The 15534-nt window shown below is 35.1% G+C and overlaps 1 protein-coding gene across 1 annotated transcript in view; it reads left to right on the top strand.

Annotated features, from left to right (window-relative positions):
- Positions 1-15534, top strand: part of LOC145677967 (26S proteasome regulatory subunit 6A-B-like) — a 95515-nt gene that overhangs the window by 20066 nt on the left and 59915 nt on the right. Inside the window, 2 exon segments of the mRNA XM_081748193.1 lie at positions 11505-11589; positions 11592-11606. Coding sequence (XP_081604319.1) covers positions 11505-11589; positions 11592-11606 — 100 coding nt within the window.

Raw genomic sequence — 15534 nt, 5'->3', positions numbered from 1 at the left:
ATCAACATAATTGTGAGCAATATTAGTGTTTCACTACAATCAAAGATTAGGGCATATGTGTAGTTCTGGGTTCCGTTCCAGGCGATAATTAACTTTCTCGAGTAACAATCCGAGTGGTGGTTTGAATGCAATTGTAACCTGCTTGTCCCGTATTCACAACTTCTACGTATAAGCAAATAAATTAAACAGAATTCTGTGTTGGAACGACACATACGGTATATTATCCAAGAAACAGAGTAAGCATAATGACATGATTATAACTCCCAAAATTCAGGTATAGCTAAATAATAATAAAAAGAAACATTATAGAAAATTGCTAACAAGGCCTAAATATTAATAATTTTAATCTATAAGATTTAAAATAAATTATGGTACTGACCTGCAAAGTTTCCGTTAGCAGTTTTTCTTCAATGTAATATTCTAATTCTATACCACTTATACCCACTTCACTTTTTTCCTAAATCACTATCATTGGTGTAATTGATAATCGTCTGCGTCATTCATTTCTAATTTCTTAATCACTGTGTTTATTAGCGGTTTACGTTCATGTTTTATCAACAGTTTCCATTGTTGATATCGTTTCTGATATTCTGTTACGGTACAAGTGAAGATTTCATATATTCTTCGGTTAGATCGACAACATTTGCCACAAAGAATCTTACTTTATCTTCGCAATGAATAAATGGAATCTATGGTTCGTGGTACTTAGTAATAACACAGAGTTCGGATTTGCACAGAATGATTTTGTTGTTGATTCTTTTTGGGGAGGAGGGATTTATCAGTTCATTTATGGGAGAAAGAATAAGGAGAAGAATTAATTTAAACACTATGATAGGAAGCATTGTTAGAATTAAAACAGATAAATAGTGGTCATATATAACAATTTCATGAATAAAGACTTACCTGTTTAATATCGTCCTTCAAAATAGCTTCTACATTTGTTTAACATCGAAATTTTCATTGCACGTTTGGTAAAGCAAAATTGTCACACATACTATACATACTATTATACACGTTAACTTATAAGTGACTACGAATATTTGCATAAATATTAAATATTGCATTTAAATACGTTCCGTAGTGTCGGGACAAATAGTCTTGCAGCTGACATCCCCATTAAATCATGTTCAGTAATTACTTTACATACAACAGCGTTTCTCAATCAATAGTCCGAGAAGATATTGCGGTGGTCTGCTATTGAAAGGTGGTCTACAAACAGAACTAAAAACCAGACATTTAAAAATGTTTCAATATTTCACACCAATATATTACTCGTATCCCCACTTTAGAATCTAAAATTATGAAACATATTGTTTCAATGATCAAACAAAAGTCTGGGATTCCTAGCCCAACAACAATTGGCCAACAGGGAAGGAAAACATAAAGGGTGGTGAACTAAACAATAGGTTGGGCTAAATAAATATAATTTTTATTTCAAGTTGTAATACTACGGAATAGTTGGAAACTGGGACACTGAAAAGGGTAAGAAAAACAAATATAATCTGTTTATATCTTCCGGTCAAGCAAGATTCGACTAGAGCAAATATTGAAAAGTTAAGTAAGATACAAAATATGGTAGATTTTGTTTCTCACATTCCGCAAAATTAGAGCACATGTACGACCGGAAATATAAACCAATTTTATTTTTTAACTTTTTTTTTTTTTTTTTTTTTTTTAGTTTTGCCAATTTGTAACTTTGCCAATTTTGCACTTTTTCGTCCCACTATACTAAATAAAGGTTTTGTTGTTTTTTGCTTTTCCTTGCTGTTTAAAATAAAATGTAACATCTATATTTCAATAAGCTGATTGTTGTTTATTGTTATTCATTAAGCTTCGCTTTACAGGGCTGCCAGAATGCTTAAAATTTCAGCACTCTATTTGCTATGGCTGAAGGCAGGGGTAAAAATGGATCTGAAAAAGTAGGGGGACGGTAGGTAGCGGCATGACGTTCCGCCGTCTCCCTGCCTATCTTTGCCCATTGTATTTTTTTTTTCAGAAATGGGGGACGCCGTACATATTTTTTGGAGGTAGGGGGACGGCATCCCCTGCGTTTCCCCGTATTTTTACCCTGTCTGAAGGAAGTAATGGGATCTACTACATGGACTGACTAACCTGTTGATGCTCAACGTCTTAAACACCCTGTAAGCACATCGCAAGCATCGCCCATAGTGGACCGACCGAGTACTTAATGACGACTGAACTTTATTACCATTACATCAAATGGTACCGTTCACACGAGCATCTTGTCTGCTGCGCTGAATAATTACATGACGCACTTTGTGCATTGTTTCATACCTCGTGGAACTGAGTTCTAGCGATTTGTTCTTGTAAACAGTGTTTTCACAAGTGAAGATGGATGACCTACATGTGGATAAAAAGAGACAGAAGCAGTGGCGTACGCAGAAATTCTTCAAGGCAGCTTCAAGCTCTCAAGTTCATATTATTTGAGGTGTTTGGTAAATGTTTATTTTTACATACCATCTTCCTCAAGAGGAGGTTAAAACTCCGAAACCCTTCTGCGTACGCTACTGCACAGAATTATGCATTATGAAAATGGAAAAGAAACCCTGAGTTTGGGATATTCGGAGTAAAAAATACAAAGACAAAAACAAAAATGATTCGGTGTGCAATGAAATTTGCTGCGAGGGAGCGCCTGAAGTATGCCTTGGCCTACATATTTGTATGAAAATCCTCTGATGTATTCTAATTCTTTTTCTTCTTTTGTACTACAATCCATTGTGCACTAGGACATTTTTAACAACGACTGGGCATTAGGTCATTGATGAATTGTTAGATTATATCTGATAAGCCTGAAAACCTCCCTCCCACACACACACATAAAAAAGTATACAGAAATGGGCGTGGGCTCAGCTTGCAATATATATATATATATATATATATATATATATATATATATATATATATATATATATATATATATATATATATATATATACAGGGGCGGATCCAGAATATGATCAAGGGAGGGGCTAAACCATATTTTGCCGTTTTATCCAGTGTAAAACAGGATTGAAGCCCATTTTATCCAGTGTATACCTGAGCGTCAAGGAGGGGCTATAGCCCCTATAGCCCTTCCCTTGGATCCGCCACTGTATATATATATATATATTGTAAAAAACACTTTAAAACGTTTGCATTCCTCAATAAAATACAGTATAATTCTTTGTGACTGTAGTTCAATACAAGTTACAATTTTTTTTTTCGCAGAAAATACGAATCCAATATATAAAAATGAAACTGATCTTGTGTGTAATCGAATCAGGGGGAAACAGTTGAATTGTCTGGAGTGAATGTTTGAAAGTAATTGCCACCTACCTCGAACTGTTTTTTTTTATGTTATTTTGATTTTAAAAAATATGTACTCTAAAGGAAGAGTGTGCGTGGGGATTTTTCGAAAAATTGAGTATCTCATGATCTTGTCAAATTAGGAAGATGAAACTTGGCATATAAACTTCTCGTCAAAATAGACAACCTGTATTCCAGAGTTTTCGAAAATTTCTGATTCTAGGAGGAAGGGATTTTCTATAATTTTTTATCTTCGTACCGAAAGCAATGTTGCCTTTTGGTTGCTTGGTTTGTAGTTTAGCGTTCATTTCAGCACTGAAGCTATAAAGGACGTGGACCTGCACTTAACGTGTAAATTGAACCACATGAGCTCCCACCAGGATTCGAGCCTGGGTCTTCCACGTCAAAGGCACGTATGCCAACTACATAGCCCCGAGGGAGATCATCTGTTGTTTATGGTCACATCAAGGGGAAGAGCACACTTAGTAGTTACTTACCTCGATCTAAGCTTTATCATGTTACTTTGATTAAAGAACATATCGTATTCGAAGGAAATATGAGCGGTTCAAAATTTATACCAAACAACAGTACCGTATTTCATAAACCCGTTAAGCTAGGAAGATAAAGTCGGTATAAAAACTCCTCATTTAAAATAATAGAAAACATGTCCCAGCGTTTTTGGAAAAAAATTCGGTTCAAGTCGTCACATTGAAATCCACGTTGTCTGTTGTTTGTGATCGCATGACAAGATAATGCGTGAATTATTTGCAATGAATTTTGGAACATAGTACCTACCTCCAGCTTAGTTATTTTATCAAATTTTATTAAAGGGCGTATCTGCAGGGAATAGAGAGGCTCAAAATATATGCCTAACAGAGTATGTCATTGTTTTCTTTATCATTAAACTGTCTATACCCAATATTATCTATTCTTCCTGCGTTTCTTTACTACTTGCAGCCTTAAGTATGCTACAGCAGCACGGTGACGATCATCCATGTTGATTGGAAACGTTTTTCAGCTGACGCAAAGGTTTTTCAGCTGAGTGCAGTGTGCGAATTAGATAATCTGTAGTGTGTGTGTGTAGGGGAGTAAAATTAGGCCAACAGGACATAAAGTCTGAAGATGCAAAAAATAATAATTCCTTACTCCTGGCATCTGTAATAAATAAGAGATTAGTAATTTAATAAATCTACCGAAAATAACTATGTACGTATATATTGTCTGACATACGCACACCCCACTCAACCTTTCTGAACGTGTTCAAATGTTGTACTCACTGTTGTCCCCGTAGCTCTCTAAGGTTTATTTAGTTGTTAATTCGGCCCGAGCAATAGCCATGATCACAAGCATATGTTAATTTTTCCACTCATATTGAAATCTTCCACTTTGCGTTATTACATACAGGTTGAAAAAAAAAAATACTTCAGTCTTATGAAAACCACTAAAATTATCAGTTAAACCTGAATACTTAAAAAAAAAAAAAAAAAAAAAATGAAAATCTAGATATTAGCCTATCAAACAAGAAATGGATTGTTGGTGTTCCCGATTTCTGACATCAAGGTCAAATCGAAGGCCAAATATTTAAAATCTTTCAATTCAAATTTTGAGCTTGCGCTTCTACTCCCCGCTAAAGCTGCGCTCTTCACGACATTTTTTTTTTCAAATATCGATTTCGTGATGGGGCTCAGGAAGTCAACAGTTACAATTACTTTACTTAGGTTGCGGATGAGTTCATTCACTATGGATACGTTATTCAAATAAAGTAAACATTACATTGAAGTTTTTCTGACATTATTAGCGTGGGCAGCAAACTGTACAGCGAAAAGAAAGATGGAAAAATGAAGGGTTAACTTTAAAAAAAACCCGCTCCAGTTGAAATGCTTATACAGACACGGACAAATCTTCAATGCTGAAACAAATCTTCAATTATGCGCTTATTCATCTAAAAATCACCTTCACTAATATGGCTGCTCACTAGGAGCGTATCCCCAGCGTGTACGTTAACATATACTTACGAGAGAATACCTATATCTCAGATTTTGAGTACAGTTTCAAAAGTTCATTTCCGTAAACTGTAAAAGGCAGTGATTACTATGCTAATTATCACAAATTAAATACAACTTTTGACTTGCATACACACAAACTACTAGGGAATGAAGACCATGTGCTAACAAAGAGTACACTGGAAAATGAAATAACATGTTATAACAAAAATTAAAATAAGATGATAACCGATACAAATGTAGAGGACACCAAGTGAACTTTGTGGTGGGCAAACACCATGTGCGTGGGTTTCCTCGGAGTTCTCCCGTTTCCTCCCACTTTCTTCATTCCACCATTTCATTCATTACTCATCATCACCGTCTCCTTTAACCTAGCCGGCATAACCGTGGGACGTAAAACTCAAAAATTTCATTTCATTTCAAATGTAGAGGATGAATATGACATGTCCGAACTTCTTCAAGTATTGTGGAAGAAGCTGTTTGTATACTTCTTGGCCAACCGCTGAGATCATTTATAAAACCATATGTGGCTTTGTTGTACGCAGTTAGTACATTCAAATTCACGAACGATGACGAACTGAAGGGTACGAAAGTACAGTTGCAAGTAACAACCGTACTCATAATAATATGGTTCAACTAAACAACGTTGAAAATAGTGAGAAATTAGGTGGTAAGTAGAAATGACCAAAACTGGATAGTTTCCATCGATCATTTCGAAATACTGCTAGAAGATTAAACTTACAAGAAATGACAAAAATCAGTGAAATTTGGAGTTATACTGAGCATAGTTTGGAGGGGAAGCGAGCATCCCGGGTGGGGATATTTCAGCTGACTTCTTTGGGGGGAACAAAATGTGATTGAGGGGGGAAATCGCCCTCATCCCCCCCGGTAATTCGCACCCTGGCTGAGTGTCAGTATTTTCACCGCATTGCGTTGCGAACAGAATGCTTAAAGACTGCTTATGATATTATGCACTCTTTGAGCATTCTGTCAGTCTAAATGAACCGGAACTAATAGATTTCCTCTCCTTCTGTCAATCGAAGGTCAGTAATTCCTCAGAAGAGTTAAGTTATAGTTGGGCAAAGTGTGCTGTTGGTTAACTCAAGCTTTTATATATTTTCGAAAAGTGTTTTAATAACGGAAAAGTGGCTTAAAACAGGACTTTTAGAAAGCAAGCGAAGCTAATTCTAACTGTGACACGAGTATTGTTACGCAGAGTAAACGTGTCTCTCCTTTAAAAGCTGAAGTGGGAAATAGGATGGTTGTATTTGGAATTAGGGTCTCTGGTGCGCTGATGAAAGTAAACAGAAACCACAATACGTTTTGTGTTATAAAATGTTGTCGAACGAGTCATGAAACCTGCAAAACTCCTGCGGCAATTATAAACAAAGTATTGTGATGTAAAATAAATAAATAAATAAATAAATAAATAAATAAAATAAAAAATAAAAAATCATTTTTTCCAGCGAGTAGTTGTGGGAAAGTTAAAGTTTCGGCCATTAGTTCAATTAACAGCAAAGCACTGGAAGCACCCTACCTTTTAAGTTTGCTCATAGACAAAATAGGAAAACCTCACCTTAACAGGAAAATTTACTTCTTTGAACTATAAAAGATGTGTAAACTATGTTTGACCACATGAAAGATATCGACTTTATTCCTCTTTCAAATTACACTGTAGGTAGCAGAATTAAAGATATGGCGGTGAACGTGGAATCTGTTAATTGAAAGAATTACGAAGAGTACTTATTTATGCGTTACAATTGGACGAAACTACTGATATTATAAATGATATAAGTAATTGATGTACTACGTTAGATATGAACATGGTGATGACATACGGGACGGTATTCTATTTTGTAATACTGAGCCAACCCCAATAACTAGAGAAGAAATATTATAATCTTTCAATAGTTACATAAGAGAGAAAAAGATCAAGTGACAAAAATGTGTGGTCTTATGTTCAGATGATCTCTGCGACCTTACAGGTAGACATAGGGGGTTGTTTCTAAGGCCAAGAAATAGTTCCAGATATGAAAAGAGTGCATTGTTTCGCACATAAAGAAGCATTGGCCTCCAAAGGAATGCTACCAGAATTTAAAATTGTGCTAGATAAGCCTGTAAAGATAGTTAATTTTGTTAAGGCTCAACTATTAAATAATAAGTTATTTTTCGTATTGAGCAATGAAATTGACAATAAACATATTTCGCCTCATTCTGAAATTCGTTTAATCTCCAGAGGCAAAGTACTAAGAAGGTTGTTTGAGTTAAAGTACAAAGTTTTATTATTTCTAAGTGAACATAATTTTGATTTTTCACCACTCATTGTTCACGAAGTATGGTTACTGATACTATCCTATCTTTCAAACATTCTTTTCTAAATTAAATGAATTAAATCTCTTCCTCAAGGAAAATCTTTCACTATTCTTAATGCTTACTGCTTACGACAAAATAAAGGCATTCCAGAAAAAAAAAAAAAAAAAAACTGGTGCTATGTATTAGTTATATATATAAATAACAGTTCGCATCTTTTCAAACACTGGAATCACTTTTAATGAAAAATGATATTTTTGTTGAGTCTGGACTTCTTGAGTCTGGTTTGTAGCCACCTCAAAACTGTAAAAAAGAAATTTTAAGCATATTTTCCAAATAACTTGTAGGGGAACTCCCTATAGCATACCACATAGATTTAAATTCGGGGAACGAACAGGCCAGTCTATTCGCAGAATATACTCTCGCCCAAAGAGCTCTCTCACCTTTGTTGTTCGATGTAATCATCCATAAAGATGAAATCGGGACCGAGTGGACCTCTGAAAAGACGCACATGAAAAATGAGCACAGTATCACAATAACGTTGACCGGTGATAATACCGCGTTAAAAAATGTGAGATCGGTATACCTATGCACCATTATGTCTTCCCACACAATAACACCTGGACCACCAAGATGATCATGTTTGGCAATATTTCTGGTTCTTAGCGTGTTTCTATCTCTCGTCATATGAGTGTAAGTTCAGAATCTTTAATCAAATATAATATGCTCTTATCCTGGAAGAGAAAGCGGTGCTCTCCTATTCAGTCCACTTCTGATGTCCTTGCCGCCGATGTACGGGTGTCAACGGAACACAATGTAATGGCCGTCAGGCAAAGAGATCATCACTATGCAGTCGATATGCCACTGCAAAGCGTGACATTGTTCATCTTGTAGCCCTCTTAGAAGTGTTTACAATTCTTTGATGTTGGCCTTTTCTTGCTTGTTATACGATGTAATGGTCGTTCACTGCTGGAGTTAACCGTGGTTGACAACTAACTCAAATTTACACCGCAGTAGCTGTAGTTTGCAATGCTCACGAAAAAATGCTGTGGGCAATACTAAACGTTTGGGCCACATTCGTCACACTTTGTCCTTCTTCATATTTTCCGACGATTCTTTCCTCAACAGCACAATTACATAGCAGGCATATACCTATCACGTTCCCCAGGTATATGGGAATGTGCCCAGTATGTGCCTTATGTACCTCTGAGAGAAAAATCACATGGGTGGCAAGTGATAGTCATAGTCTATGTCCGTCCCTAGGTACATGCCTGGGAACGTGCCTAGCATGTTCTAGGTGTTCTCCATGCCGTAATCGTCAATGAACTACAAAATTACTCCCCCAAAATATGTTAAATCGCCTATTAAGCGTAATTGTTTACATTAAGGTGAGCCTAAAAAAACACTTTACAGAAGTAAAGAGATGTACCTTGGGGGGGGGGAGAACCACCAACCTTCGAATTACTAGCCGCGTGCTCTTCCGATTTGGCCACGGAGGCGATGAAGAGAATGTCGCTTGTAGAGGATAAATTGTTGAGGTCTTTTGAATTTGGCTAATCAGAGTGATCCTTTAACCGCGATATTCGACGATAACTGTTGGGATCAGATAAAATCTGCTCGCCATGTAATTTTATAACAAATGACGAGTGTCTATTTACTTTATTTCATGATTCTTCATATTCACTTTCAAATGGTCGGCGACAGTTGCCATCTAATAAAGTTGATGCGTTTATTGTTTTTAGTACACAATCGCTTAGAAAAAGAAACAACAAATGCATCAAATGTGGGAGATGAATTTAGAACACGTAAATGGCGCATGTCTAGCACATATTGTGCTGTTAGGGTGTCTGAATCAGTACGTACCTAAAGGACGTACATAGAACATGACAGATATATGTCCGAAGTGACGATATAAAAACAAATGATTGTTAGAGTGCGAAACTGAACCAGATACAGTGAAACCTCTACTAACGGACACCTCTGTAAAGCGGACACCTCTCATAACGGATATATTTTGTAATCCCCAACACTGTAAGAGGAAAAAACCATGTTGACAAACCTCTCTAAAGCGGACACTCTCTAGTACGGACACGGACAGTCTTTTCTGTCTCTTATAGGTATTATTTACCTCCATATTACGGACACTTTCTCTAGAAACAAGTTGAAAAGTACAGAAAAAATACATTTTCAGAAATGCATACATGTATCAGCAAGGAAGCATTGTAATAACATTTTGCCTCGTCAACTGGCTGTTCAGAAACTCAGATGAAGCGTCTTTGTTTAACAACACCCTCATATCTTTGCTTACATTCCACTTCCACCCACCCTGTTTTAGAATCAAAAGTGATTGACAATTGCCTGCCATTTGGGATGACACGAACATTCTACTATTCCGCTGGAATCAAGCAGAAGACATGTTTGATACTTTTTGTCTGCGTATTCGCATATTGTCTTAGGGCCTCTCTTTGTAGACGGAAATCTTTTTAAAGTCATTCTGCATCGAATAAGCAATAAGTGTAAGTTGTTGTGAGCTTTCGAAATGCCACGAGAGCGCTAATGTTAAAATCAAATTGATTGAATTTTCGAAGAATACTGAGGTGTGCGAAGGATAGCTGAATTTTTTTTTTATCGGAAAAAGACAAGCACCTGAGATAATATGAAACCAAGACAAGTTAATAAAGTTGTGGTGTGAAAATGACAATGAAAATAGTGTCTCATTGCTTTGAACAAAGTTGGTGTGCAAGTGAATGTTTTTATAGATTCCGGAATGAAAAAAAAAAATTCCTGTGTTAGGATCGATGCTAAAAGCTAAGAATTTGGAGGTAGCAACAGAAATGAATGTTCAGATCTCGAATGAATGAAGTCTCGAACGAGTGGTTAGAGAAGTTTCGGATTAGACACAAAATTTCTTTCAAAGTTATTTGTGGAGAATCCGCAGATGTCGACATGCCCACAGTCATAGAACGGTTTGATAAATTACCTTCATTAGTTTGTAATTACATATCACCTTATTTACTAATTTACGTAAGAAAATATCGAAACCTCTCTAAGACGGACACCTCTCTATAGCGGACAATTTTTGATTCCCACGGCTGTCGCTTTAGAGAGGTTTCACTATATAAATGCTATATTTGTGGTACATAGTTGCAAATATCAATTAGTTGTAACAAGTACCTAACACTGTAGGTAGCTGAAGTACATACTTAGCACATTAATATCATATGTGCCAAGTGTCGGGTACATAAAAATAACTGGGACACCTAAATGGCACATGCCTAGCACATCTTGTGCTGTTAGGGTCCTCATATGAAGTCATTCAAATGTTTCTTCGGGGTGTGTAGTATTGTGCATCTTAAACCTTCTGACTGACACACACGGTTTAACCTTTCATTCAATTGTTTCGTGTTGCGGGTCAAACATATTCGACACTATGGTCAAGCTGACGTTACGCTATGCAATTTCTAGCTCCATATGTATTTGTAGAAAATCTTCTACAACATGCTGCCGCTTTTCCATTCATTTCTAACGCCAGCTAAATATTTTATGTTTCTTTATCCATCTCGTCCTTAAGTTTGCTCACCAATATATAGTTTATTTTCAAGCCAATAACTGTTTCCGTAGGAATTAAAAATATCTTTTTAGATTTAGACCTATTATATTGTAAATGTGTAATATGTCTCAAATACAAATATTAAGATAGATAGATAGATAGATAGATAGATAGATAGATAGATAGATAGATAGATAGATAGATAGATAGATAGATATAGATATAGATATAGATAATCTAATCATAATGACCGTTTCTGAATGTTACTATCTTTATAAAACATTCTAATTATATAATAACTTTATTTGCTAATATCTATGATTTTATCGTTCTAGTTAATTGAAGCTGTCGTTTTACCAATGACGCACAAAGACAAATTTGAAGCTTTACATGTTCAGCCCCCAAAAGGAGTTTTGTTGTATGGCCTCCAGGAACAGGTCAGCACATCTAGCTAAATGAGTTCATGTAATACAAAATATCTTATTTAGAGAATAAACCAAAACAACAAAGAGGTTAGAGAAATTCAGAAGTGGTCTTATAAAATGTTTTAACAAAAGTAACTGTAATTGAAGCTCAGAAATGGTCTTAGAATAATATGGTTTGGATTAACTAGTTGAAACTAAAAAAAAACAGTACAGTATTGGTAATTCAGAAATGTTGTTGGCGAAATTCAATAGATACACGGATCAAAACAGAAATTGCATATATTTAACATACACAGTATTTAAACTAACCAATAGGACATTTAAACAAAAAAAAAAAAAAAAAAGCAAAAAAACATTCGTTATTTAGAGACAATAAAATATTGCAGATAAACACACGTATTTTCTGTTGCTAAATTGTTACTGATAAATTTTAAACCTTTAAAATGAAAAGAACACTACACAAATGCAGATGTGTATGTGTTTTATTGTAAGTCACGTTGCAACATCAACAAGGAAGAAAACAAGCTACAGACTAAGACAAAAACACTAAACTTTCCTACGTGACTATTGCAGCATTTCTTCTAGAATAATCTCGAACTTTGCTTTCTGTGTTGATTTTAAACAGTCTATTAAGTTTTTCAATATTATCATTCAATAGAAAACTATAGCATGTCCTTATTTAATATTTTAGTCTCTCATTTGAATACACCTATTCTACTGAACATGATGTATGTGGTATGGTAGTTTCGGAATTAATGCTATATGAGACATGACATTACAATTACTAAACTATGTATATAGGTACTCCAGCGGGGATAAAACTTGGATCTCTAGCACCAAAAAGGGCTGGTGGCTTAGTGGTAGAGCATTCACATCTGATACGTGGGTCCCTGTTTCGATGCTAACTTGTGCCAAGTGGACTTTGTGGTAACACTATGTGCGTATATTTCCTCGGGACGTTCCCGTTTGACTGTATTCATTCCACCATTCTCCTCAATACCATCTGCTTTCCCCTACACAGTATAGCAGTGGGACATAAACTAAAAAAGTTTTAATGTCATTTTTCGGGTGACATTCATAAGTCCTAAATGGCACAAGTCCTAAAAAAATATAGGCACTAGACCTAAATTGAAGGTCTTGCGCCGTTTAGGACTTGTGCCACGAAATGATTTTTAGGACTTGTGCCGTTTAGGACCTGCGCCATAAAATGATTTTTAGGTTTTATGCCGTTTAGGTCTCGTGCCTTTTTCATTCACTTACTTTAGTTCTGAAATTCGCCACCACCACACGAAATTGCGATGATGCAGGAACTAGTAGGGATAATGTTAAGAACGTAGCTAATTCTAACGGTAACAGCTACATTTGTACTACTAAATTATTATTATCTGTTCTGCAGTTATACATTAATTACGTTATATAACCTATTTCATTCCAAGGATTAATTATATAATTGGTTAAGAAATTCGTTTCTTTCAAATGGAGATACGAGAATCCCAAGACAAATTCCTTTAAAAAAAAAAAAAATAAATAAATAAAAATGTTTAAAAAGCATATTTTACCAGACTTCTGAAACCAAGCAAACATTCAAAATTGCAATATATACTGTGTGGAGTGTATTTTATTAAGAGTAGGAAAAAATCCACCGAAGTTTACTTAATTAGGACAAAAGCTCATTAGACATTTCACGAATGAACATTAAATACCAACTGTATATATAAAGAACGCAGTAAATTTAAAATTGAGCAAAGAACATTTATTATGCAATACAGTTACTATATTTCACGGTGTGCTTTGATAGAGTTAATATGTATAAGCAAAAAAAAAGCAAAAAAAGAAAGAAAGAAAGAAAGAAAGAAAGAAAGGAAGGAAGAAAGAAAGAAGCTCTAAATTACTAATGTAATATACAATACAATACGTTTGAAGAAACCACTACATAGTCATTTAGGGGTGTAGCCTGCACATTTTTCTAGGGGAGCAGGTTTTTTATATATTAAAAGCAAACAAAAAGTTTATTTCCAGATTACGAAAGCTTCAATAATTCCCATTCTGCCTAATTCCCGTTCTGCGTAATCTTCGGAAGTGGGGAATTCTGTACAAGGGGGGATTTCTTCTAGGAATTTTTTCTTCTTAATTGTGAGAGATTCTGTAAGAATAATAACTATTTCTTCAGGTTTCATCATAAATTTTAAATGTTATTCTACTTGTTCTTCTCGGAAAAATGATTAGATACAGTTTTGTTATTAGCATTATTATTTACATCTATTTTAGTAAAAATGAATGTGATTTTTTTAAAAATATCTGCAGAGAAATGGAAAATTGATTGACTCAGTTGCAAGAAAGTCGTTTGACATTGTAACTGAAACAAACATAAAACAAACTTAATTCGGTCTAATATAAAGTCATTTCAAAGCAAATTTTTTCTCAGTTTTCCAGTAATTCATGTCCAACATGCTAAGGCTAGCAGTAAATAAAAGGTATCATATTTCACATCCCCAAGACATATTTGGCCATACATTAAACAAATAATCCAAGACGATGCATAAGACAGCCCTTATCCCCGATTATCTGACCTTTTGATTTGGTTGGTACTTTATAAAAAACATACAAGTATTTGAATGTGTGATATTGATATTTTGTATTGATGCTGTTTACAAGCTTGTACATTGACAGTATAAATATGAGAATAGAAGTATGTTATCGCTTATAGTATAGAATTATGTATAGAAGACAAATCAGCTGATAAGGTGATGCTGAAAAAGGAGTTGTGATGTACAAGACTAAGACTCTTTCTTAAGGTCCTCTTTATGCGTTCTCTTGCATTGTTTACTTAATATGTGGCCAAATATCTCTTGAGGATGCGAACTGTGACACATTTTACGTACTGAGAGCCTTAGAATGTTGGAAATGAACTTCTGGAAAACTGAATAAAATTTTGATATGAAATGACTTGATATTAGTCTGAATTAAGTTTGTTTTATGTTCGTTTCAGTTACAATGTCAGACGGCTTTCCTGCAACTGAATCAATCAGTTTTCCAGTTCCCTGCAGGTGTTAAAAAATTACATTCGTTTTTACTAAAGTAGATGTGAATAACACTGCTAATGACAGAACTGTATCCTAGTTATTTTTTCGATGAAACATCTAAAATTTATGATGAAACTGGAAAATATTGTTATTCTTCGTACAGACTTTGTTAGAATTACTAAACAGATTATTACGAATACAGGACAAAATTCAAGAGGACAAGACCTTGAAAATTCTGACAAAATGAACTAAAATCAAGGGACAGAATCATAGGCGCAGCTTAATAAAAGGATGATTATTCTTTTCTTCAACTGTCACACTTTTGACAGAGGGAGGGGCGAAGGAGACTACAATTGATGGACGATATCATAACAGAAAAGTCGTACGTGAAGAGAAAGAGGTTAGCGGAAGACCGTGGAGCATGGAAGCTTCTCAGTTGCTGCAAGTGACCTGCCAATAATTGCAGAATACCTATTATGATGATGGTATTATGCACCTAAAATGTTATCTGTAATTCTTCACTTTATTGAAGTAACCTTTTTAAAATACTGAAAACTCTATAAAACACGTAAGACTGTTGTACAGACGTGTTCAAATAATTAGACTCACCCTAGAAAAATGCGAAATTGATATTGCAGTCCTAATTTCGGAGTTCTTGAACATGTAATTTAATGGTTTAAACCATCCATATAGAATCCTTCATTTGTTTACTGTACACTTGAAGTTGAACAGCAGAAGGCATTAGTAGAGGAGAGAGTTCTAAAAGTGGTATTTCAGTTGTAGACAGCTATTGTGGTTTCTAACAACAAGTTACAATCTGAAGTATTATGCTTGCAGCCGTAAGCCGTTACGACATTCAAAGAGTTCAACAGTTCGAATGGGCCAGTTCAAAGTGATCTTGACGTGCTTAGTGTATT

This window comes from Thermobia domestica, chromosome 2 (assembly GCF_964235325.1).
Source record: "Thermobia domestica chromosome 2, izTheDome1.hap1.1, whole genome shotgun sequence".
In the NCBI taxonomy this organism is placed as follows: domain Eukaryota; kingdom Metazoa; phylum Arthropoda; class Insecta; order Zygentoma; family Lepismatidae; genus Thermobia; species Thermobia domestica.
Note: the sequence above shows the minus strand (reverse complement) of the source record. Positions and strands in the feature narration are given on the sequence as shown.